The sequence below is a fragment of the Haplochromis burtoni genome, unplaced genomic scaffold (assembly GCF_018398535.1).
Source record: "Haplochromis burtoni strain Fernald_Lab_line unplaced genomic scaffold, NCSU_Asbu1 Contig_142, whole genome shotgun sequence".
In the NCBI taxonomy this organism is placed as follows: Eukaryota; Metazoa; Chordata; class Actinopteri; order Cichliformes; family Cichlidae; genus Haplochromis; species Haplochromis burtoni.
In genome coordinates, this window is record NW_024582503.1 from 851,721 (window position 1) to 878,075 (window position 26,355).

Below are 26,355 nucleotides of genomic sequence, written 5' to 3' on the forward strand. Positions count from 1 at the left end.
ACTGACTGCATTTCAGCTATAGCTTTAATCTCACTAATATCAAAAGCGATTTTATTTTTAAAGATGCTAATAAATTAGGGTTATTAACCAGCATGTTTTAAATAGCAGGTAGCCTACCGCAGTCCCTTTCACAATATGACAAAAAATAATGTCACATGACGACCTTATTGTAAGCTAAGGGTTGGACTCATCATCAACAAGGTGAAGACCAAAATCCTTAAGATCAAGTTCAATAATAACAACCCAATCATCCTTAGTGGGAGTCCTCTGGAGGAAGAAAACTCTTTTACCTACCTAGGCAGCATCATCGACCAGCAAGGTCGAACCGATGCAGATGTCAAGGCAAGGATTGGCAAACAAGCGTTGCCTTCGTCCAGCTCAAGAGCATCCAGAGAGTTGACCCTGACTACCAAGATCCGACTGTTCAACTCCAACTTGAAGTCAGTACTGCTGTACGGGGCTGAAACCTGGAAGACAAACAAAACCTCAAATAGAAAAATCCAGACATTCTTCAACAGCTGTCTCCACATTTGCTGGTCAGATACAATCAGTAACATCAAACTATGGGAAAGAACCTGTCAATTCCCAGAAGAGGAAAAAATCAGGAAGAGAAGATGGTGCTGGGTAGGGCACACTTTACGCAAACCGAGAACCAACATCACCAGGCAGGCTCTCAGGTGGAATCCCCAAGGAAAACGAAAGAGGCCACACAAGAAACACCTGGCGACGAGACCCCAATCCAGAGGCAAAAAAGATGGGCTACAACTGGACCCACCTAGAAAGAATGGCTCAGGACAGAAATCAATGGAGATCTACCTTTGGCGGCCAATACCCTGGGAGGGGTGACAGGCAGTAGTAGTTTGTTGTTTCCATTGTTTAAGCGCTGCTTCCAGCCAAGCGTGATGCCATAAATCCCCTATAGCTGCAGAAAAGGCTAACATTGTTATCTTTTTACAAAAAAACAGCTGAACATGAGAGGTTTTTGGACCAATTTTGTGTTCTCCATTCTTTAAGCACCAGTTCGAGCACCGTTTAAGCACCAGCACCGTTTCAAAAGTACCGGTTTGGTACTGTTATCGGATAAAACCTAAACAATACCCATCCCTATTAATATATTCAGTATTATTCATTTATTTATTTCTTTGAGATGCGCCAAATCGCGCAAAAGACTTAAAAAAAGAAACATTTCTGTTCGCTGGAACAAACATTTTTAACTTATTTGTTGTTTGGTCGAGTGTGTAAGACAGATAAACACTGGAACGGCCTGTAAACACCATTATAGTGGAAAAAAGAAGCCAGTTTCTCGTTGTTTCCCTCCCCACCATTGTGTTTTTTGTTTTTTTTTATTTAAATAAAATGTTTTGGGTTTTTTTTCTGAACATAGGCTACTGCCGTTCTTTCTTTCTGTTATGAGTTTGAGTAAATGAATCACTGCTGCATTTGGGCACACTCTGAGGAGGGTGCATTTGCTTACAGCTGAAGGAGGGTGCCATTAAAACAGCGCCATTATTTATTTCTTTTGACTGCTTCTGTTAACTTCAGCCAACATTATTAGCAAAATTACTCATGGGCAAATAAATAAATAAATCACCCTTGTAAAAAGGATCGACGATAGCCTCAGACGATAGTTGATATAGTCGTCCAGTCGCCCAACCTTGCCAGGGTGAACATACATGAACTGACATGACAAACAGGGGAGCCATGGAAGGAAACACAAGGAGGGGAACAGGTAAACACAAGAGGGAAACAAGACACAAGGACACACACAAACACACAGAGAGGGACACAGAGGACAAAGACACAAGGGGAACCTAAGAAACAAGAAACTAAAGTGATCACAAGCAACCTCAGAGACATAGTAAGAATGATCTTAGAACTAACTAGTTAAACTTAAATTATAATAATACCAAAACATTCATAAAAATAAAAATACACCGACTCAAAAAACCAAAACCCAAGAGCAAAAGTTCAAGCACATGCTGAAAACAGTTCTGAACCGGCTGGGGGTTTGAACCGGCTGTTCAAACCCCCCCAAGGCTGCCCGCTGGAATCGAAATGGAACGAGGCGCGACCTCTCACAACGAACGTAATATGGTCAACACCTTGGAGACGCTTGCAGCTGCTGTGAAGGCTCAAAACAACACCATTGAGCGTATGAGGAGAAACATCAGAGAGAGGCCTGCTCAAAATGAGACCCTTGAGCGACAGTTGGAAAACATCGCGGAACGGATCACTGCAGTTGTGAGGTCTCAGAATCAAAAGAACGATAACACCATGGAACAGAAGTTTGATACCATCATGGGGAGGCTCGCGACTCTCCAACGGGAGATCGAGTGTTATTAAAGAGCAGCCTGAAAAATTCTCCTGGGCTGCTCGCATGGAAATTAACAAAACCAACATAAACATTGCGGATCCCCATCACGGCGCCAGCTGCAGGCCCAAGGCTGGAGCCGAACAATCACTCCCTGATAATGACTGTGTTCTTCCCATCCCATGCAAGGACACCTGGATTGGCTGGAGGACTGTTTACTTAGCCTGATAGGCCGAAGGACACTGTCTCAGCTAAACTATGGACACGCACACACACACACTTACACTGATAAGCACTCACTCATCCCCCCTCCCTTTCCAACGCCTTCGATGCTTGTGCCCTACCGGGGAAGATAGCAGTCAACTGGACCAGCACAGATGCTGCAGGACCGGATGCGCTGTCTACACCGGCTCTCTCTTACCCTTTACCCGCCCCTGTTGCTTGTCTTGTGTTTCTATGGTGTATTGATAGTCATGTGCTTTTGTGCTGAGGTGTTTTTTCTGTTATCAAACTGTTCTCCCACTAGGAGCTCAGTCTGAGTGGAGTTTTTTTTCTCCTCCTCTTACCTCATGTAGTGTATTTTCGTTGTTTTTTCCTATCAGCCTACCTTTCTGACATGTCTGCCCAATGTGATGTTTGTGTAAAGTTGGTCAGAAGGTTCCTTTGTAAGTGCGCATGCGCCATTAGCGTGCTGCCTGCTGTAACCCTAATTTCCCTCGGGATGAATAAAGTATTCTGATTCTGATTCTGATTCTGAAGGCTGGCCGCAATCTAAGAAAACAGAGTCCAAAACAAAACAGTTGAGGCGGCTGGCTGGCCAAGTGACCAATGGAAGGGATGAAGCAGGTCTGGATGCCGACCGCGGGCCCAGCAGTGGTTGAACAGGCTCTCCTGAGCCCCCAGCTGGTGAAAGGAGTGGCTGGACAGGCTCTCCTGGGCCTCCAACAGAGATATGAACGGGTGCAGACACCTGCTGAACACTAGCTGCTCCTACCCGAGGGGACTTGTACAGGTGCAGAGGTCGACTGCACCTCAGCTGGCCTCACCCTGGTAACCAGAACCGGTGCCGGAGCAGACCGGACACCAACCACTCCTACCCGAGGAGTGAAGGCCGGGTTGCGGCTGCCCTCACCCTTGGAGCTGGGACTGGTACTAGCAATGACTGAGCATCAGCTGTCCCCACCCGAGGAAGAAATATGGGTGCTTGAACTAGCAGAACCTCAGCTGGCCTGATACCTGGAGCTAGGACCAGCTGAGCACCAGCCACCCTCACCCGAGGCACTGGTACGGCTGCAGGGAAAGGCTGGAGCACTGTTGCCCTTGGAGCAGGAACAGGGAACGGCCCAAAATCCCACACAGTGCTCGTGTCTGTGGTACGTATCGTGAAACCCCAACTCCAAATCTGTACAGTGGCTCCGCTCCCTGACAAACTCCTTTCCCAACTCTTAGGAAGAAAACACACATTAGTTGATCTGGCAAGCTATGTGCACACAAAGCATTTAGTAGCTAACCAGGGCTGTACTAGCAAGTGAACTCAACGATCCAGTGTTGATTGAAGCTCAGCCAGACAGTTAAGTAGGGAGGCCACTGACAATGGCAATCAGCTACAGTTGGCAAAGGCTGATGAGCAGCAGGTGTGGCTGATATCAGCGCAGCAACACTTCCCAGTCAAATAATGCATGAACATGGAATTCTGGATACACACACATGTCTAAACACCTACACACATAAACAGAGAAACAGGAGACTGGGAGAGGAGCAGAGACAAAACACAACAGCAAAGCATGCTAAACAGACACGTGGACAGGGCAACGAGCGAGGACTGCCAGCCCAAGATAAACCCCAAACCCAGAAATATAAACCAACCCAAAAAACACAAGAACCCTTGGTCACCAGACCCAGGTCCATGACTGATACTAATCCAATATAATACTTATGTGTCGGTACAAAAGCGTAATAGGTTTCGAAAAAATGAAAATAAAAGTAGTGTATTTCACATTTTACCTTAAGGCTCTCCTGGGAAAATCCTGAATAGCAACAGGATTTTAATGAAAAGTTATCAGACTAATTATTGTTGTTGTTGTTTAAATATGAAGAATTATCATACAAGAAATACAAAACTTGAAAAGTCAATACCAAAATTTTAAAATGTTCACAGGCAGTATCATTTTTCTGTAGCGGTGTGGACTCAAGAACTCAGTGATTGAATGGCATAGAAGTGAAGGGTGCAAAAACCTTTTATGGCCAGGATACGTTCTGAATTACGCACAGAGGATGTGTCACATTTCAGATCATCTGGTTTTGAAACCATTTCACATGAGCGAGTGCCAGTTTTCAGCATGTGATTGGAAGGTTGACCTGATTTTGAGTCGACACAGTCGTGTACCAATGCCAGCACGATACATAACATCTTAAAAGTGCTACCAAACTAACTAAAACGAAACTAAACTAAAAAAAAAAGTCATATGGTCACATCGGAAGAGCTGAAAGAAAAAAGAAAATTAACACATTTAAATATGGTATCATTTGCATTTTTTAGACTACACAGCGTTTTTAAACTGTGGATTCTGGCATGTTTGCAATAATAATTTAAAGAACTAAATTAGGACCATGAATCGTGCAATACAAAGTCAGTTAGAACCAAGAAATAAAGGGCATTTGATAAATGTAGGTCGTACTTGTGGGCACAAAGCATTTCCTGCACCGACAAAGCAGTAAATGTGACATTTTATTGCAGGCTGTAAAGTGTGCACATGATAGACTCATTATGCCTATTAGTTGTCGATGCAAGCTAAGGAAACCACTCTAAAGGATCATTTTGAACCCTTTTTCCTCAAACTCCTTATCAGCCCATCCCAAAATACACAGCGCACTTCAGCATTGAGTGAATTGTTTTACAGCATCACACGGGAGACAAGAAACACTGCATTAATGGATTAATGCCTATAAGTATAGTTATACTAGATTACAACTGTAGTATGTGAGCTACACTTATCAGCAGGTACTGTTCGTCTCCACAGCTTTCTGTACTAGTGCCGTTCCTGCTCTCTGGTGAGATCTGCTGCATCAGGGTGGAGGACTCTGATCCCATCTATGAGCACCAAGACCCATTAACCACAGAAACACTCACAGGCTCTGCGTGTCCAATTACTGCATCATCACTGTGTACAGAGTGCGAGCCATGCAGAAGTGCCCAATACCTGTGGAACTACCTGCTCTGCGTGTGTGTCACCGGTGAGAGTCTAAAAGGTGTGTGTAGGTGTGTTTTTAGTTTGTGGATTCAAATTTTGTTGGAACTTTCCCAGGTGAGACTTCCGTGACATTCCTCTCAGGATTCTTCAGCGTGCACAGGATGCCTGCTGGGAGGACTTTTATTGCCATGTGAGCCTGCTCCTTACTTACTTACCCCTTACACTCCTTCACCTCTTAATTAATACCTCGACCTCCCGGTCGGCTTCGAGCTGGCGGCCTCCGAAGAATGCGTCTAAAACTTTTGCGAGATCCCGAGTTTATTTTGCGAGATCTCGCAAAAGTCCATCTTAATTTTTTTTCTCCCGTGTCCCTTGAGGGGCTTCGTACCTTACACTCCTTCACCTCTTAATTGATAAAAAATGAATAATATTATGAAGGCTCCTGATGAGCTCATGACCATTATGGGAAAAAAAATCCTTATTTTTTATATATAAATCAAATGCACAAATTGGTCAAATTAACATATTAAATACAATGAACAAGTACAGTGAAACACATCCCACCACAGCTGAGTCATGCTCATATTCTGTGGAAACAGGAAGAGAACAGAGAAATGAAGATCCTGCTGTGACTCACTGACCAGTTCGTTTTGCTAAGTCATCAGACTGTAAACCCCAATCAGTGATTCACTGACGTATTCTGCAAATTAAAAGGGGGACTCACAGTGACGTATGATTTTGCCTGTTTCAAGAACCAGGCGGTAGAAAAAACAAAGATCAAAAATTTGTATTAACCCGCACATCATATGGTACAAAAGGAACAAATGAGAAGTGCTTTTACTCTTTCAAAATGTCACATTATCATCTGTTGCTTACTTTTAAAACTGAAGACAGCATACAAATGCACCATACCGTACATACATACATACATATTTATCTGAGGGTTGTAGACATAGAAGATTCATAACACTCTGATTTAGCTTCTCTGATTTACATAAAAGCCTTTGAACACTACAGGATGTGATTTAAAAAATCAAATTCCCATGTATTACATGTATTAAAGAAAGAGAGAGCTTTTAAAATTGTGCAAGCTTTGAACTTTTGAATGCAATATTACACATTCCACTGTGTATTCAATGACATTACAAAGTAATCATGCAAAATTAAAAAACACACACATACATATATTTGACCCTACACTTTACAGAAGATTTAAGGTCTTTTAATAGTAAACAGTAAACTATATGCTCTATTCATGTAATCTCATATCAGTGGCAGCAACAAGTTGGTGAAATCTGAAAATGAGCTTAAATGTGAATTATTTCTATCAGACAAGGAGGAACCAAAAAACTCTGTCACAACACTTGATTAAGATGAGATGACACATAAAAAGTTAGCAACAGGCAGCGAGTGAAACTAAATCACACATTACTCCAAATACTTCCTTCCATTTTCTGACAGTTTCTTTTTTCAATAACATTGCTTTACTACACAGAACTAGTTTGACCTTTAAGATGAAGTTTACAGCTGATTAGACAAACCACATCACCCACGCAGGAAGGGTTCCTATAAAGCCGAGTGCTGTCAAATCCTCTTTGACAGACATCCCATCATGAACATGGTGAGTATTTGACACAACTATAGAGCTTAAAATGGGAATACGTGATAGGTTCAAATTTCAAAAAACTCATTTATGTTTATTTTACACAGTATGCAAATTCTAGAAATGGGGAAATATTTTACAATAGAAAAAGAATAAACAGAGATATGCATTTATGTTTAATTACATTTGATTATGTAACGTGAAATAGTTAAATACTTTAATCACTTTTATCAATGATTTGTTGAGGACGTTTGCCACAGTGGACTCTTTTGTGCTTACAGTGTACAGATGGTTTATCCATTAGATGCTGCATTGAGGTTAAAGAGGTTTCCTCTTGTTAGTTTCATTCTGGCCCCTGAAAAGTCAGTGTATCAGGTCAGATCAGACAAGAGGCAACTTAAAAACAAAACACAGCTAATGTGAGAGGATTAAAAACAAACAAATGCTTCCATATTTTTGATGCATGTTCCTGTGTTACTGTTTTTGACTTGCGTTTTCAAGTTGTGCAATTTAAGCTAGTAAATATTTCCACTACTTTAGGTGAAATTTTAGAGCTACAGGATGAGGGAGCTATAACTCACAGGCATAGCAAATCACATGTTCTGAGGTATTTTCAGCACTTATAATCAGGTGTCGTCTCTCTTCACAGCTTATCGTGCCAGCGCTGGTCCTGCTCTCTGGTTCACTCTGTGGTGCCTCAGTGGTGGATCCTGTTCCCACCTTTGACCACCGAGACCCGGTAACCGGAGAAATCCTCAAATGTCGCAAGTGTCCACCGGGCACGTTCATGTCTGCTCATTGCACTGCCACCACACCCACACAGTGTCAGCCGTGCAAAAATGGCCACTTCACCGATCTGTGGAACTACCTGCCCAGGTGTCTGTACTGCAATAACCTTTGCACAGGTAACCTGGAGGTGGAAACAGAGTGCTCCCCGACAACCAACAGGATCTGTCGGTGCAAAGAAGGCTTTTACTCGGCTGATGACTTCTGTATCAGGCACACAGAGTGTGGCCCCGGATACGGGGTTCAAACTAAAGGTACAGTATTCATTTATTAAATATGAACTACTAAACCATCCATCCATCTTCTTCTGTTTATCCAAAACATCAGTATGTCTAACTCACTTTACACTTCCAATGAATGTAGTGACCTGAAGTCCTCTGTTGTCCTCTCTTAGGTACACAGCAGACAAACACCGTTTGTGAAACGTGTCCAGAGGGATATTTTTCCAGCTCATCTTCTGCAGTGGATTTGTGTGTAAAACATCAGGAGTGCTCCAGCGGGCAGAGCGTACTCCTCACTGGCTCAGCCTATTCTGACACCGTGTGTGGCACCTGTGAGAGTCTTGCAAACGGAGGTATGTTATTAATGTTATCTGCCAAAAACAAAATATTTTTTAATGCAACCAAATTTACAAAGTTATTTCAAACTTTCTCAGGTGAGACTCTCAGGACATTCCTCTCAGGATTCTTCCATGCACACAGGATGCGTGTAGGAAAAATCAAGAAGTTTGTTTCCAAGTGAGCACACTCTTTGTCTGTTTGATTATTCTCCAGCACTCCTTCACCTCTAAATTCAAAAAAGATGCCAATTAAACCATTGTCTCCTTGCAACAGATACATCCTTACCTCGTTGAAAGAGAGGTGCAGTCTCCCCAAACAGAGAGAGCCTCTCATGGATCACATCATAGACTGGCTGGCAAAGGCTCCGGAGGAAAAGCTGAGGAAGATTCCCGACATGCTAACAGCTTCAGATCTTAACTCCATGGCAGAAAAACTAAAGAAGAGACTCCATGAGATTAAGCAGCAGAACCCAAACTGCAGCTTAACAATAGATGAAGTAAACAATGCTCTCTAGTCTGCAGTCTGTTACACACTGAAAACATTTTTATAAGTGTTATAAGAGGATATTTTTACACCATTCTCCATTTTATTGGCGTACACGCATTGTAATAAAGGTAGACAAATGTTAACACAAATAATATTATTTTTATACATTGAGGCTTCTGATTAGAAGACACATGACTCCATTACAGAAGAGTTTGGTGAATTATTCCTATGAAATAAGGGCCACAATGAACAAGCTATTAAATACATATATTCACATTGCTACAGCTGTTTTTGTAAACATTGTTAAGAGCTTAAGGGTGGAAAATAAAACAACAACAACTAGGAATTCCACACAAAAAAACTGAAATATGAAAATATTTTAAACATGACATTGTGATGTTATTTAAAGTTTTAAATAAAAGGATTTTTATAAGATTGTGTGAATGTCATTCAAACTGAAATATTTTACCTGCCAAGTGTAAAAACCAAACAAAGTATCGCGTATCGTATTTGTAATTGTATTACAAAGTACTACATTTAGAGTGAGGAACTGTTAGAGATCCAACACGTTCTCACTCCCACAGCGTAACAGTCGTGGATATAACAATAGGACAATTTCATGAATTAATAATTGCATAAGCTCATTAGTAAATTCATTTTAATTATAACTGCATTAATTATTTGATCATTTACTTGACAATAAAATGAAGAATTGGCAGCGATTTCAGCCTAATGTCAAGAGAACTTAGAATGCACTGCTCATCAAAGTTTTGTTAAAGTATAATAATGTACTGTTTTAAAGGATCCTTTTAAACTCACAAAAATACAGTATTGTTTGAGTATTTGCCCCCTTCCTGATTTCTAATGTTTTGCATTTTTGTCACAGTAATATTAGACCAAGATAACCTGAATAAATTCAAAATGAAGTATTCCAATGATCATTTCATTCATTAAGGGAGAAAAGCTATCCACACCTGCCCCTCTGTGAAAAAGTAATTTCCCTCTAAAACTGCTTGTGCCACCGTTTGCAGCAAGTAGTGCAATCGAGTGTTTGTGATAATTGGCAGATGTGGGAGGTGTGTAGTCATAAACCCTGCAACTGTCCATCAACACAAAGAGGCAGAAAACAAAAGTTCGTTCAGTGCTTGACTGCAGGATTTGTGCTGCAGCCCTGACCTGTAAGAGGGTTTACGTTCCTCCTTAGCGTTATGCGCCATCTAGTGGCAACTTTGAGTAAACACCTGATATAGTAACAGGCGGAGGTGGCAAAAGTACAGACATTGTGTCCTTATGAATCAGAATCAGAATACTTTATTAGTCCCTAAGGAAATGATGCTGTATGTAAGTAGGTGTACTGATACCCTGTTTGTATTTCCGCCACCCAAAGCTTATTTCTTTATCAAGAGAATAGAATAGAATAGAATAATCCTTTAATTGTCCCACAAGGGGAAATTTGGTTGTAACAGCAGCCAGAAAGACACATATACAAACAAACAGTACACAGGACACAGAAGAGAATCATACAATTTTTTTTTTACATATTTACATTAAGGACAATGGTTACTATAAACAGAGTACTGTACGGTTATTAAATTAAATAAAAATACAGATAAGAGGCAAACCAGGTTGTAGTGCGAATCGGTTGATTAAATTATTGCAGTTACAGCGCAGATGTAAACATCTATGTTTGTTGGGAGCAGTTCTGATTGTACAGTCTGACAGCTGCAGGGAGGAAGGACCTGCGGAAACGCTCCTTCATGCATCGAGGATGCAGCAGTTCAGCAACATTTACATGCATGGGGTGGGAGACTCTGTCCATCAGAGATGTTATTTTGGCCAGAGTCCTTCTGTCTCCCACCACCTGCACTGGGTCCAGGTGCATCCCAGAACAGAGCTGGCCTTCCTGATGAGTTTATCCAACCTCTTCCTCTCAGCTGCCGATAAACTGCTGCTCCAACATACAACACTGTAAAAAATGACAGATGCCACCACAGAGTCATAGAAGTGCCACGATCCTGGGTCTTAGGACCCAGTGTTTTGAGTTTTAGTTCATTTTGATGTTTATAGTATGTTTAAGCTCATCAGGTCTCCTATGTTCATTTGCTTATTAGTTCCCCCTTGTGTTTTCAACCCCTGTGAAGTCTCCCTTGCCCTTCGTGTGTTTCATGTCTGTTGACAACGTGTCTCATTCCCTCGCTTGTCTGTCGCCATATTATTCCCTATCTGGTAGTATATAAACACATGCTGAGCGCAGTGCGCCGGGTAGGCAATCTATTAGAAAACTAATGACTTACTTGTAGGGTGTAGGAGAAAAAAAACTCAGTGATTTTCATACAGACAGTTTAGTACTTCGATGGCAATTACTCGATGTATACTCGAATGTTACAATAAAGCCTTCTTAACCATCGTATGCTGAAAAACTTGCATTACATCAAGTATACTCAGCATATCGTCCCCTAAGCACCACTCAAGCTAAATAACCCAACAAGTGTATATTTATTTTTCCTTATTTTAGCGTGGGTTCAATTTTCTATTTTCAAATGAAAGATCTTTACTCAAATAAAAGTACAGGCTCTGAAATGTACTTTGAAAAGTAATAAAGTAAAAACTAGCTCCTTGAACAACCTTCTACCACCTATTTTTTTCCAATCCTTACTGAACCTTGTGCTACATTAATGTAATAATAAAATAATCACTATAGGAATACAAACTTTACTTCAGTCTAAATTTGAAATCTAACAAAGGTAACCAGGTAAGTAGAACATGAGCAGAGAAAAAGAAGGAAAATAAAAACTCTATTTCTGTTGTTTACATTATAGTGGTTCTTGCTAACAGCAAAGATAAGTAGGGAAGCAGTTAAGGTGTGCACCCGTCCCTGTGCACCAGTCCAACACACTGCTCTTTGTTTTAAACTCATCACAGTAGTGCAAATGAACCTGTTTATCCTGCACTAACCTGCAGAGAACTTCATGCAGAGCATGTCACGGCGTGTATTGACACATTTTAATAATGTCATGATCTAAATAGCGAGTGCATTACGATGAAAAATATGGCTTTTCATTTTTAAAGAATTCCCCTTTTCATCTGTAGTTGGAACCATGTATTATTTCACGTAAATAACAGCTTGAGGTCCTTAGAGGTGAATATGAAATGAAAACAGGAGCACACCCTTATTTCCTGGAATAACCCTGTAGCACCATAGATTGATAACACATCGTGTTAGACACAGAGAAATAGCAGATTGATAACACATCGTGTTAGACACAGAAAAATGATGCCTTAGTTAAGCGTTGACACACAGATTGTAATTAGTGATAATTTTATTACCATTTATTGATGTTTATGATAAAGAAACAGATGATTCCCAGCAATCAGAGGGGTTCCTATCATAGGGGTAAGGGGTGGGGTACACTCTGGAGAAGTCACCGGTCCATCACAGTGCTAACACTCACATTCACACCTATGGCCAAATTAAGCATCACCTGCTAACAAAACAAGCATGTCTTTACTGTTTTTGTGTTTTTTACCGACTGCGTGAAGAAGCTGGAGCACTGAGAGGAAACAGAAAGGCCCCAGCCAATAAGCTTTCTTCCTGTGACGCCACATCTCTAACAACTGCATCAACGTAAGCTATCATAGACTATATATAACACTATATATAAAAATAGAGGCAATTTTCATCATCACAGGCATTTTATATACATTTTTTGCCACCTTTTACCTAACTCCAAGTGTAAAAATGTAAATATTTCCACAGCTGTGAAAGATAGATGTTCACTCTTCTGTTATGAAACCTTGTATTTTTTCCCCCCATTTTTCAGAGTTAAAGTTTGACGTGGCAGAAGAAGCTCAAGGTTTATCCTCTTTTTTTTTCAGCAAACGACGTCAATGCCCGAGGCTGTGCGAGGGCTGATTTGAACAAAAAAACCCACGAAACAACACAAAGACCAACAGGCACTATTACTTGCCTTCACTGTAGAGTTTGGGTTATCAAAAAAGTGCATTTTTCCTTTATTCCATTTTCCTTGTCACATCACTGCAGTGTATCAGATTTAACAGATAAGGACAGTTTTAAAGTTGCTGCCATCAGGGAAAACTGGACTGACTGCATTTCAGCTATAGCTTTAATCTCACTAATATCAAAAGCGATTTTATTTTTAAAGATGCTAATAAATTAGGGTTATTAACCAGCATGTTTTAAAAGGATGAAACTACCGCAGTCCCTTTCACAATATGTCAAAAAATAATGTCACATGATGACCTTATTGTAAGCTAAGGGTTGGACTCACCATCAACAAGGAGAAGACCAGAATCCTTAAGATCAAGTCCAATAATAACAACCCAATCACCTTAGTGGGAGTCCTCTGGAGGAAGAACACTCTTTTACCTACCTAGGCAGCATCATCGACCAGCAAGGTCGAACCGATGCAGATGTCAAGGCAAGGATTGGCAAACAAGCGTTGCCTTCGTCCAGCTCAAGAGCATCCAGAGAGTTGACCCTGACTACCAAGATCCGACTGTTCAACTCCAACTTGAAGTCAGTACTGCTGTACGGGGCTGAAACCTGGAAGACAAACAAAACCTCAAATAGAAAAATCCAGACATTCTTCAACAGCTGTCTCCACATTTGCTGGTCAGATACAATCAGTAACATCAAACTATGGGAAAGAACCTGTCAATTCCCAGAAGAGGAAAAAATCAGGAAGAGAAGATGGTGCTGGGTAGGGCACACTTTACGCAAACCGAGAACCAACATCACCAGGCAGGCTCTCAGGTGGAATCCCCAAGGAAAACGAAAGAGGCCACACAAGAAACACCTGGCGACGAGACCCCAATCCAGAGGCAAAAAAGATGGGCTACAACTGGACCCACCTAGAAAGAATGGCTCAGGACAGAAATCAATGGAGATCTACCTTTGGCGGCCAATACCCTGGGAGGGGTGACAGGCAGTAGTAGTTTGTTGTTTCCATTGTTTAAGCACTGCTTCCAGCCAAGAGTGATGCCATAAATCCCCTATAGCTGCAGAAAAGGCTAACATTGTTATCTTTTTACAAAAAAAACAGCTGAACATGAGAGGTTTTTGGACCAATTTTGTGTTCTCCATTCTTTAAGCACCGGTTTCGAGCACCGTTTAAGCACCGGCACCGTTTCAAAAGTACCGGTTTGGTACTGGTATCGGATAAAACCTAAACGATACCCATCCCTACTTACAGCAGTTATTTTCATTTTTTATTTCTTGAGATGCGCCAAATCGCGCAAAAACTTCATTTCTGTTCGCTGGAACAAACATTTTTAACTTATTTGTTGTTTGGTCGAGTGTGTAAGACAGATAAACACTGGAACGGCCTGTAAACACCATTATAGTGGAAAAAAGAAGCCAGTTTCTCGTTGTTTCCCTCCCCACCATTGTGTTTTTTGTTTTTTTTTATTTAAATAAAATGTTTTGGGTTTTTTTTCTGAACATAGGCTACTGCCGTTCTTTCTTTCTGTTATGAGTTTGAGTAAATGAATCACTGCTGCATTTGGGCACACTCTGAGGAGGGTGCATTTGCTTACAGCTGAAGGAGGGTGCCATTAAAACAGCGCCATTATTTATTTCTTTTGACTGCTTCTGTTAACTTCAGCCAACATTATTAGCAAAATTACTCATGGGCAAATAAATAAATAAATCACCCTTGTAAAAAGGATCGACGATAGCCTCAGACGATAGTTGATATAGTCGTCCAGTCGCCCAACCTTGCCAGGGTGAACATACATGAACTGACATGACAAACAGGGGAGCCATGGAAGGAAACACAAGGAGGGGAACAGGTAAACACAAGAGGGAAACAAGACACAAGGACACACACAAACACACAGAGAGGGACACAGAGGACAAAGACACAAGGGGAACCTAAGAAACAAGAAACTAAAGTGATCACAAGCAACCTCAGAGACATAGTAAGAATGATCTTAGAACTAACTAGTTAAACTTAAATTATAATAATACCAAAACATTCATAAAAATAAAAATACACCGACTCAAAAAACCAAAACCCAAGAGCAAAAGTTCAAGCACATGCTGAAAACAGTTCTGAACCGGCTGGGGGTTTGAACCGGCTGTTCAAACCCCCCCAAGGCTGCCCGCTGGAATCGAAATGGAACGAGGCGCAACCTCTCACAACGAACGTAATATGGTCAACACCTTGGAGACGCTTGCAGCTGCTGTGAAGGCTCAAAACAACACCATTGAGCGTATGAGGGGAAACATCAGAGAGAGGCCTGCTCAAAATGAGACCCTTGAGCGACAGTTGGAAAACATCGCGGAACGGATCACTGCAGTTGTGAGGTCTCAGAATCAAAAGAACGATAACACCATGGAACAGAAGTTTGATACCATCATGGGGAGGCTCGCGACTCTCCAACGGGAGATCGAGAGGCCAGTGTCGGAGTGTTAAAGAGCAGCCTGAAAAATTCTCCTGGGCTGCTCGCATGGAAATTAACAAAACCAACATAAACATTGCGGATCCCCATCACGGCGCCAGCTGCAGGCCCAAGGCTGGAGCCGAACAATCACTCCCTGATAATGACTGTGTTACGGCTATTCTTCCCATCCCATGCAAGGACACCTGGATTGGCTGGAGGACTGTTTACTTAGCCTGATAGGCCGAAGGACACTGTCTCAGCTAAACTATGGACACGCACACACACACACTTACACTGATAAGCACTCACTCATCCCCCCTCCCTTTCCAACGCCTTCGATGCTTGTGCCCTACCGGGGAAGATAGCAGTCAACTGGACCAGCACAGATGCTGCAGGACCGGATGCGCTGTCTACACCGGCTCTCTCTTACCCTTTACCCGCCCCTGTTGCTTGTCTTGTGTTTCTATGGTGTATTGATAGTCATGTGCTTTTGTGCTGAGGTGTTTTTTCTGTTATCAAACTGTTCTCCCACTAGGAGCTCAGTCTGAGTGGAGTTTTTTTTCTCCTCCTCTTACCTCATGTAGTGTATTTTCGTTGTTTTTTCCTATCAGCCTACCTTTCTGACATGTCTGCCCAATGTGATGTTTGTGTAAAGTTGGTCAGAAGGTTCCTTTGTAAGTGCGCATGCGCCATTAGCGTGCTGCCTGCTGTAACCCTAATTTCCCTCGGGATGAATAAAGTATTCTGATTCTGATTCTGATTCTGAAGGCTGGCCGCAATCTAAGAAAACAGAGTCCAAAACAAAACAGTTGAGGCGGCTGGCTGGCCAAGTGACCAATGGAAGGGATGAAGCAGGTCTGGATGCCGACCGCGGGCCCAGCAGTGGTTGAACAGGCTCTCCTGAGCCCCCAGCTGGTGAAAGGAGTGGCTGGACAGGCTCTCCTGGGCCTCCAACAGAGATATGAACGGGTGCAGACACCTGCTGAACACTAGCTGCTCCTACCCGAGGGGACTTGTACAGGTGCAGAGGTCGACTGCACCTCAGCTGGCCTCACCCTGGTAACCAGAACCGGTGCCGGAGCAGACCGGACACCAACCACTCCTACCCGAGGAGTGAAGGCCGGGTTGCGGCTGCCCTCACCCTTGGAGCTGGGACTGGTACTAGCAATGACTGAGCATCAGCTGTCCCCACCCGAGGAAGAAATATGGGTGCTTGAACTAGCAGAACCTCAGCTGGCCTGATACCTGGAGCTAGGACCAGCTGAGCACCAGCCACCCTCACCCGAGGCACTGGTACGGCTGCAGGGAAAGGCTGGAGCACTGTTGCCCTTGGAGCAGGAACAGGGAACGGCCCAAAATCCCACACAGTGCTCGTGTCTGTGGTACGTATCGTGAAACCCCAACTCCAAATCTGTACAGTGGCTCCGCTCCCTGACAAACTCCTTTCCCAACTCTTAGGAAGAAAACACACATTAGTTGATCTGGCAAGCTATGTGCACACAAAGCATTTAGTAGCTAACCAGGGCTGTACTAGCAAGTGAACTCAACGATCCAGTGTTGATTGAAGCTCAGCCAGACAGTTAAGTAGGGAGGCCACTGACAATGGCAATCAGCTACAGTTGGCAAAGGCTGATGAGCAGCAGGTGTGGCTGATATCAGCGCAGCAACACTTCCCAGTCAAATAATGCATGAACATGGAATTCTGGATACACACACATGTCTAAACACCTACACACATAAACAGAGAAACAGGAGACTGGGAGAGGAGCAGAGACAAAACACAACAGCAAAGCATGCTAAACAGACACGTGGACAGGGCAACGAGCGAGGACTGCCAGCCCAAGATAAACCCCAAACCCAGAAATATAAACCAACCCAAAAAACACAAGAACCCTTGGTCACCAGACCCAGGTCCATGACTGATACTAATCCAATATAATACTTATGTGTCGGTACAAAAGCGTAATAGGTTTCGAAAAAATGAAAATAAAAGTAGTGTATTTCACATTTTACCTTAAGGCTCTCCTGGGAAAATCCTGAATAGCAACAGGATTTTAATGAAAAGTTATCAGACTAATTATTGTTGTTGTTGTTTAAATATGAAGAATTATCATACAAGAAATACAAAACTTGAAAAGTCAATACCAAAACTTGATGCTGATTTCATGTATATCTCACAGGCAGTATCATTTTTCTGTAGCGGTGTGGACTCAAGAACTCAGTGATTGAATGGCATAGAAGTGAAGGGTGCAAAAACCTTTTATGGCCAGGATACGTTCTGAATTACGCACAGAGGATGTGTCACATTTCAGATCATCTGGTTTTGAAACCATTTCACATGAGCGAGTGCCAGTTTTCAGCATGTGATTGGAAGGTTGACCTGATTTTGAGTCGACACAGTCGTGTACCAATGCCAGCACGATACATAACATCTTAAAAGTGCTACCAAACTAACTAAAACGAAACTAAACTAAAAAAAAAAGTCATATGGTCACATCGGAAGAGCTGAAAGAAAAAAGAAAATTAACACATTTAAATATGGTATCATTTGCATTTTTAGACTACACAGCGTTTTTAAACTGTGGATTCTGGCATGTTTGCAATAATAATTTAAAGAACTAAATTAGGACCATGAATCGTGCAATACAAAGTCAGTTAGAACCAAGAAATAAAGGGCATTTGATAAATGTAGGTCGTACTTGTGGGCACAAAGCATTTCCTGCACCGACAAAGCAGTAAATGTGACATTTTATTGCAGGCTGTAAAGTGTGCACATGATAGACTCATTATGCCTATTAGTTGTCGATGCAAGCTAAGGAAACCACTCTAAAGGATCATTTTGAACCCTTTTTCCTCAAACTCCTTATCAGCCCATCCCAAAATACACAGCGCACTTCAGCATTGAGTGAATTGTTTTACAGCATCACACGGGAGACAAGAAACACTGCATTAATGGATTAATGCCTATAAGTATAGTTATACTAGATTACAACTGTAGTATGTGAGCTACACTTATCAGCAGGTACTGTTCGTCTCCACAGCTTTCTGTACTAGTGCCGTTCCTGCTCTCTGGTGAGATCTGCTGCATCAGGGTGGAGGACTCTGATCCCATCTATGAGCACCAAGACCCATTAACCACAGAAACACTCACAGGCTCTGCGTGTCCAATTACTGCATCATCACTGTGTACAGAGTGCGAGCCATGCAGAAGTGCCCAATACCTGTGGAACTACCTGCTCTGCGTGTGTGTCACCGGTGAGAGTCTAAAAGGTGTGTGTAGGTGTGTTTTTAGTTTGTGGATTCAAATTTTGTTGGAACTTTCCCAGGTGAGACTTCCGTGACATTCCTCTCAGGATTCTTCAGCGTGCACAGGATGCCTGCTGGGAGGACTTTTATTGCCATGTGAGCCTGCTCCTTACTTACTTACCCCTTACACTCCTTCACCTCTTAATTAATACCTCGACCTCCCGGTCGGCTTCGAGCTGGCGGCCTCCGAAGAATGCGTCTAAAACTTTTGCGAGATCCCGAGTTTATTTTGCGAGATCTCGCAAAAGTCCATCTTAATTTTTTTTCTCCCGTGTCCCTTGAGGGGCTTCGTACCTTACACTCCTTCACCTCTTAATTGATAAAAAATGAATAATATTATGTAGGCTCCTGATGAGCTCATGACCATTATGGGAAAAAAAATCCTTATTTTTTATATATAAATCAAATGCACAAATTGGTCAAATTAACATATGAACAAGTACAGTGAAACACATCCCACCACAGCTGAGTCATGCTCATATTCTGTGGAAACAGGAAGAGAACAGAGAAATGAAGATCCTACTGTGACTCACTGACCAGTTCGTTTTGCTAAGTCATCAGACTGTAAACCCCAATCAGTGATTCACTGACGTATTCTGCAAATTAAAAGGGGGACTCACAGTGACGTATGATTTTGCCTGTTTCAAGAACCAGGCGGTAGAAAAAACAAAGATCAAAAATTTGTATTAACCCGCACATCATATGGTACAAAAGGAACAAATGAGAAGTGCTTTTACTCTTTCAAAATGTCACATTATCATCTGTTGCTTACTTTTAAAACTGAAGACAGCATACAAATGCACCATACCGTACATACATACATACATATTTATCTGAGGGTTGTAGACATAGAAGATTCATAACACTCTGATTTAGCTTCTCTGATTTACATAAAAGCCTTTGAACACTACAGGATGTGATTTAAAAAATCAAATTCCCATGTATTACATGTATTAAAGAAAGAGAGAGCTTTTAAAATTGTGCAAGCTTTTTGAACTTGTTGAATGCAATATTACACATTCCACTGTGTATTCAATGACATTACAAAGTAATCATGCAAAATTAAAAAACACACACATACATATATTTGACCCTACACTTTACAGAAGATTTAAGGTCTTTTAATAGTAAACAGTAAACTATATGCTCTATTCATGTAATCTCATATCAGTGGCAGCAACAAGTTGGTGAAATCTGAAAATGAGCTTAAATGTGAATTATTTCTATCAGACAAGGAGGAACCAAAAAACTCACAACACTTGAGATGACGCATAAAAAGTTAGCAACAGGCAGTGAGTGAAACTAAATCACACATTACTCCAAATACTTCCTTCCATTTTCTGACAGTTTCTTTTTTCAATAACATTGCTTTACTACACAGAACTAGTTTGACCTTTAAGATGAAGTTTACAGCTGATTAGACAAACCACATCACCCACGCAGGAAGGGTTCCTATAAAGCCGAGTGCTGTCAAATCCTCTTTGACAGACATCCCATCATGAACATGGTGAGTATTTGACACAACTATAGAGCTTAAAATGGGAATACGTGATAGGTTCAAATTTCAAAAAACTCATTTATGTTTATTTTACACAGTATGCAAATTCTAGAAATGGGGAAATATTTTACAATAGAAAAAGAATAAACAGAGATATGCATTTATGTTTAATTACATTTGATTATGTAACGTGAAATAGTTAAATACTTTAATCACTTTTATCAATGATTTGTTGAGGACGTTTGCCACAGTGGACTCTTTTGTGCTTACAGTGTACAGATGGTTTATCCATTAGATGCTGCATTGAGGTTAAAGAGGTTTCCTCTTGTTAGTTTCATTCTGGCCCCTGAAAAGTCAGTGTATCAGGTCAGATCAGACAAGAGGCAACTTAAAAACAAAACACAGCTAATGTGAGAGGATTAAAAACAAACAAATGCTTCCATATTTTTGATGCATGTTCCTGTGTTACTGTTTTTGACTTGCGTTTTCAAGTTGTGCAATTTAAGCTAGTAAATATTTCCACTACTTTAGGTGAAATTTTAGAGCTACAGGATGAGGGAGCTATAACTCACAGGCATAGCAAATCACATGTTCTGAGGTATTTTCAGCACTTATAATCAGGTGTCGTCTCTCTTCACAGCTTATCGTGCCAGCGCTGGTCCTGCTCTCTGGTTCACTCTGTGGTGCCTCAGTGGTGGATCCTGTTCCCACCTTTGACCACCGAGACCCGGTAACCGGAGAAATCCTCAAATGTCGCAAGTGTCCACCGGGCACGTTCATGTCTGCTCATTGCACTGCCACCACACCCACACAGTGTCAGCCGTGCAAAAATGGCCACTTCACCGATCTGTGGAACTACCTGCCCAGGTGTCTGTACTGCAATAACCTTTGCACAGGTAACCTGGAGGTGGAAACAGAGTGCTCCCCGACAACCAACAGGATCTGTCGGTGCAAAGAAGGCTTTTACTCGGCTGATGACTTCTGTATCAGGCACACAGAGTGTGGCCCCGGATACGGGGTTCAAACTAAAGGTACAGTATTCATTTATTAAATATGAACTACTAAACCATCCATCCATCTTCTTCTGTTTATCCAAAACATCAGTATGTCTAACTCACTTTACACTTCCAATGAATGTAGTGACCTGAAGTCCTCTGTTGTCCTCTCTTAGGTACACAGCAGACAAACACCGTTTGTGAAACGTGTCCAGAGGGATATTTTTCCAGCTCATCTTCTGCAGTGGATTTGTGTGTAAAACATCAGGAGTGCTCCAGCGGGCAGAGCGTACTCCTCACTGGCTCAGCCTATTCTGACACCGTGTGTGGCACCTGTGAGAGTCTTGCAAACGGAGGTATGTTATTAATGTTATCTGCCAAAAACAAAATATTTTTTAATGCAACCAAATTTACAAAGTTATTTCAAACTTTCTCAGGTGAGACTCTCAGGACATTCCTCTCAGGATTCTTCCATGCACACAGGATGCGTGTAGGAAAAATCAAGAAGTTTGTTTCCAAGTGAGCACACTCTTTGTCTGTTTGATTATTCTCCAGCACTCCTTCACCTCTAAATTCAAAAAAGATGCCAATTAAACCATTGTCTCCTTGCAACAGATACATCCTTACCTCGTTGAAAGAGAGGTGCAGTCTCCCCAAACAGAGAGAGCCTCTCATGGATCACATCATAGACTGGCTGGCAAAGGCTCCGGAGGAAAAGCTGAGGAAGATTCCCGACATGCTAACAGCTTCAGATCTTAACTCCATGGCAGAAAAACTAAAGAAGAGACTCCATGAGATTAAGCAGCAGAACCCAAACTGCAGCTTAACAATAGAGTACTTCAAATTGCACTGGTATACTCATTCAAATTGACCATTCAATATTTTTTTCTACTTTGAATTCAAAAATCTGAACGACCTGAAATATTTTTTTGGGTTTTTTTATGTAAGTTGCACACAGAGGTTTTTCCACAAATGACAATACTGTCACAGTAAGTCTCTTTCTGTGGTCAGTAGTAGACCTTTATCAACCAAGAGATCATAGCAACAAAAAAGTCCATCAAAAATTATTCATGAGACAAAACAAAGAAACAAACAAAAAACCAAGTGAAAGTAAAAATGTGCTTTTAACCGTTCAAGGTCGAAAAACAGCAATGGAAAAATGATTTTCTTGCATTTCTTATTGACTTGGGTAAGTAATAACCACAACCAATCTTTTTGTTTTTCAAAAGACCCTATAGTTTTTAAAATATTGATCTCTACCTCTTCCTCCCATATGCTAATTATATACAGGGATGAGTGATGGGCATGGAATGGTGATCTTTGCATTGGACTCTTTGCTCCACCATTTGACCAATGAAAGAGGCATGGACCCACAGGCATTAAGAAGGTTGACACATTTGTTGTCAAATCATTTTACTTCAATCAGACCTTCATCAGACCTGTAATCACTGCTCCATTGCCCTTCTTCATCAGGGGAGCTCCACCAGTGCAGTTTGATTACACAGTACTAATGCACCTGACACAAAGGAATTGTTCAAGTTCTGGACCAAGCTGAAACTTGTGAAGAGCTGAGGTTCTTTTATGGGTTTCAAAAGTGTTTTTTCAAATTCAAATTTTACAAAATTTTACAACTTTGGCCTAGAGGTAGCTTCTGTTCCTTTGCACGGAGGGGAGCATTGAAGAATGTAGATCCCCGTTGATACAGCAGCAAGTCGTGAATGTTGCCAGATGAACTTGGTTGGCAGAACAATTTAAAGCCCTTCTCATCTGGTTTGTTGGCAATATACTGGTGCCAGCCCTGTTGGCTTCATATGAAACCATGACCTCAAACACACTGTGGTTGAAGGTGGATGGTATCATGAGACAACAGTCATGAATCCGCCACAGGACCATGTGATTTTTAGCCATGTAATTGCCATATAATACTTGTTGAACATGAAATTATAATTTTGACAACTTAGTAATATTAATTTACCAGCTACTGTAAATTGGTTAAAAGGTAATTAGTTGTGATATTTGTGATTTCCACATGCTACTCTTGATTACATTTTACTCAGAAAGTTACAAAAATTATTTACTGGGGAAATTATTTCAGCATATTCTTGCTGTGCTAACACTTAATGTGATTTATCAACAGCAATTGATCACATACTAAACAGATGTGACCTGTAAGTCCTCTAACACTATATCAGAAAATGATACCTTCCTACTTTAGTTTCATCAAAAACACTCAAAATATGTTGGATGGTTTTTTGTTTCTGACTTCCTGGTTGGGAGATAAGAAGAACCAACCGTTTGCATCCACAGTGCCCTCTGGTGGAATTTCTTGGCATTACAGATGTAAACCAGTCGGTAGAAAAGACTGAAAAAGTTAGGTCAATTTCAGTGAAAGCCTCAGTTAGACATAGGGCCTGAAAATGTACTCTACCAACTGGTTGAGCAGAATACTAAAGGGTTAAAAATATATATAATTGTAAAATTTAAAAAATGTGATGACCTTAAATTACAGAAGCAAAAGTCTAGATAGTGACTATAAAAACAACTGACCAAGAACAGTCACAGGTGTCACAGTTGGTTTATTCAACGTTTTCTGTGGGGAGACGTTTAAAACATTCCTAATTTTGCAGCGGAAAAAATTTGTTTGTTGCAATTTTTGCAAATGAACACATTTTATTCGACATCCTCTTTGTGAAATCCAAATGACAACGTGTCTCATTCCCTCGCTTGTCTGTCGCCATATTATTCCCTATCTGGTAGTATATAAACACATGCTGAGCGCAGTGCGCCGGGTAGACAATTTTTTTTAGAAAACCAATGACTTACTTGTAGGGTGTAGAAGAAAAAAAAAACTCAGTGAATTCTACAGACAGTTTGAACTTCGATGAGATGTTTTACCAGTCAGTGGTTGCTGGAGTACTTTTCTATGCTGTGGTGTGCTGGGGGAGCAGCACAGCAAAGAAGGACTCATCCAGGCTGGAGAAACTGATCAGGAAGGCTAGCTCTGTGGTCGGCATGAAGCTGGACACTCTGGTGACAGTGGCAGAGAAAAGGACACTAAAAAAACTGCTGGACATTATGGACAATGCTGGGCATCCTCTGCACACGGCCATTAACAACCAGAAGAGTCTGTTCAGTGACAGGTTGCTTCTCCCCAAGACAAGAACTAACAGACTTAAAAACTCCTTTGTCCCACACGCCATCAGACTGTTTAACTCCTCTCTGGAGGGGAGAGGGAGGGGAAACAGGAGGACAAAGGAGGGGGGAACAACTAAGCTGTAGTGCCTCTTCACTTCACTGTGCAATACCTTTGTATAATAGTCAACATGGTGCAATAGACCTCAATACTTGAAATGTGCAATTCACTTGTATTTTTATTTTTTATTCCTATTTATTCTATTTATCCCCTTCGTATATTTTATTTATATTGTCTCTGTATTTATATATAGTTGTGTGTGTATATATATATATTATTCTGTAACTCTGTAACTTCTGTCGGTGCTGTGCTTTTGGAAACGCAATTTCCCAGAGGAACCCACCCGAGGGATTAATAAAGTTTATATCTTATCTTATCTCTTATCTCTTGATCATTATCGATGTATACTCGAAGTTACATCAAGCCTTCTTAACCATCGTATGCTGAAAAACTTGCATTACATCAAGTATACTCAGCATATCGTCCCCTAAGCACCACTCAAGCTAAATAACCCAACAAGTGTATATTTATTTTTCCTTATTTTAGTGTGGGTTCAATTTTCTATTTTCGAATGAAAGATCTTTACTCAAATAAAAGTACAGGCTCTGAAATGTACTTTGAAAAGTAATAAAGTAAAAACTAGCTCCTTGAACAACCTTCTACCACCTATTTTTTTCCAATCCTTACTGAACCTTGTGCTACATTAATGTAATAATAAAATAATCACTGTAGGAATACAAACTTTACTTCAGTCTAAATTTGAATTCTAACAAAGGTAACCAGGTAAGTAGAACATGAGCAGAGAAAAAGAAGGAAAATAAAAACTCTTCTGTTGTTTACATTATAGTGTCTAAACAGCAAAGTAAGTAGGGAAGCAGTTAAGGTGTGCACCCGTCCCTGTGCACCAGTCCAACACACTGCTCTTTAGTTTAAACTCATCACAGTAGTGCAGATTTACCTGTTTATCCTGCGCTAACCTGCAGAGGATTTCATGCAGCTTTTAAATGGCAGGTAGCCTACCGCAGCCCCTTTCACAATATGGCAAAAAATAATGTCACATGATGACCTTATTGTAAGCTAAGGGTTGGACTCACCATCAACAAGGAGAAGACCAGAATCCTTAAGATCAAGTCCAATAATAACAACCCAATCACCTTAGTGGGAGTCCTCTGGAGGAAGAACACTCTTTTACCTACCTAGGCAGCATCATCGACCAGCAAGGTCGAACCGATGCAGATGTCAAGGCAAGGATTGGCAAACAAGCGTTGCCTTCGTCCAGCTCAAAAGTTTGGCGAGATCTCGCAAAACAAACTCGGGATCTCGCAAAAGTTTTGCAAAAGTTTACAGCTGTAAAAAGTTAATACGTGACGAGGCAGGAGGAAGCAAAAGAGAACACACTGAACACGAGAGTAGAGACTGTCAAAATAAAACAGGAAACATGCAGACTAAGACACATGGACTTGACACTGCGACCAGGGAAGAAACAGACATGGGAACAGAATCGGGAGACGAAAACAATGACATGACTGGGACACGGAGAGAGGGACAAAGAGGAAACAAGGGACATAGAGGGAGATAATGGGTCGGGGAGCAAGAATTTTCCAACCAAAAATCATCACTCCAATAACCGTCAATAGGCGATGTATTCACGCATGAGACTTTTGATGGGCGGAGCAGTGTAAACATGCACAAACTGAATTGCGTTTAGAACACAGAAGACGTCCAAACATGGACGAACTAATTGCCAAATTGTAGACTGGAGGAGAAGGCATAGATAGAAGTGGACTGTTACCTTAGCGAGGAGGTTGTAGACGGAGAAGACAATCCACTGGTTTGGTGGAAAATGCATGAAAAACGTTCCCCATTGATGCCACACATGACACGGAAATATCTGTGTATCGGAGTCCAAATTACCATCAGGGTGTATACCTCACCCCTGACGTCGTTGCCCACCTCTCAATTTTAAATACACTTAGTCATTGAGGGCTAGCAGGAGGGACTATGCGCTTACCTGCTGCTCC

At 41.4% G+C, this 26,355-nt stretch overlaps 2 protein-coding genes across 2 annotated transcripts; both read left to right on the plus strand.

Moving 5' to 3' along the window:
* The first annotated feature begins 7,030 nt into the window (after positions 1-7,030).
* Positions 7,031-9,382, plus strand: LOC102290943 (tumor necrosis factor receptor superfamily member 6B). The gene is made up of 5 exons (XM_042224583.1): positions 7,031-7,123; positions 7,755-8,145; positions 8,286-8,465; positions 8,547-8,628; positions 8,725-9,382. The coding sequence occupies exons 1-5, from the start codon at positions 7,115-7,117 to the stop codon at positions 8,963-8,965; spliced, it is 903 nt and encodes a 300-aa protein (XP_042080517.1). The 5' UTR covers positions 7,031-7,114; the 3' UTR covers positions 8,966-9,382.
* Positions 9,383-20,062: 10,680 nt separating this feature from the next.
* LOC121815160 (tumor necrosis factor receptor superfamily member 6B-like) lies at positions 20,063-22,012 on the plus strand. Its single transcript, XM_042224587.1, has 5 exons — positions 20,063-20,155; positions 20,787-21,177; positions 21,318-21,497; positions 21,579-21,660; positions 21,757-22,012. Exons 1-5 carry the CDS (start codon positions 20,147-20,149, stop codon positions 22,010-22,012), a joined length of 918 nt encoding a protein of 305 aa, XP_042080521.1. The 5' UTR covers positions 20,063-20,146.
* The last annotated feature ends 4,343 nt before the right edge of the window (positions 22,013-26,355 follow it).

Excerpts from the sequence above, each read along its gene's own strand:
- LOC102290943 (XM_042224583.1), top strand. Across the intron at positions 8,146-8,285 it reads ATACGGGGTTCAAACTAAAG|GTACACAGCAGACAAACACC; the intron begins GTACAGTATTCA and ends GTCCTCTCTTAG. Across the intron at positions 8,466-8,546 it reads TGAGAGTCTTGCAAACGGAG|GTGAGACTCTCAGGACATTC; the intron begins GTATGTTATTAA and ends AAACTTTCTCAG.
- LOC121815160 (XM_042224587.1), top strand. Across the intron at positions 21,178-21,317 it reads ATACGGGGTTCAAACTAAAG|GTACACAGCAGACAAACACC; the intron begins GTACAGTATTCA and ends GTCCTCTCTTAG. Across the intron at positions 21,498-21,578 it reads TGAGAGTCTTGCAAACGGAG|GTGAGACTCTCAGGACATTC; the intron begins GTATGTTATTAA and ends AAACTTTCTCAG.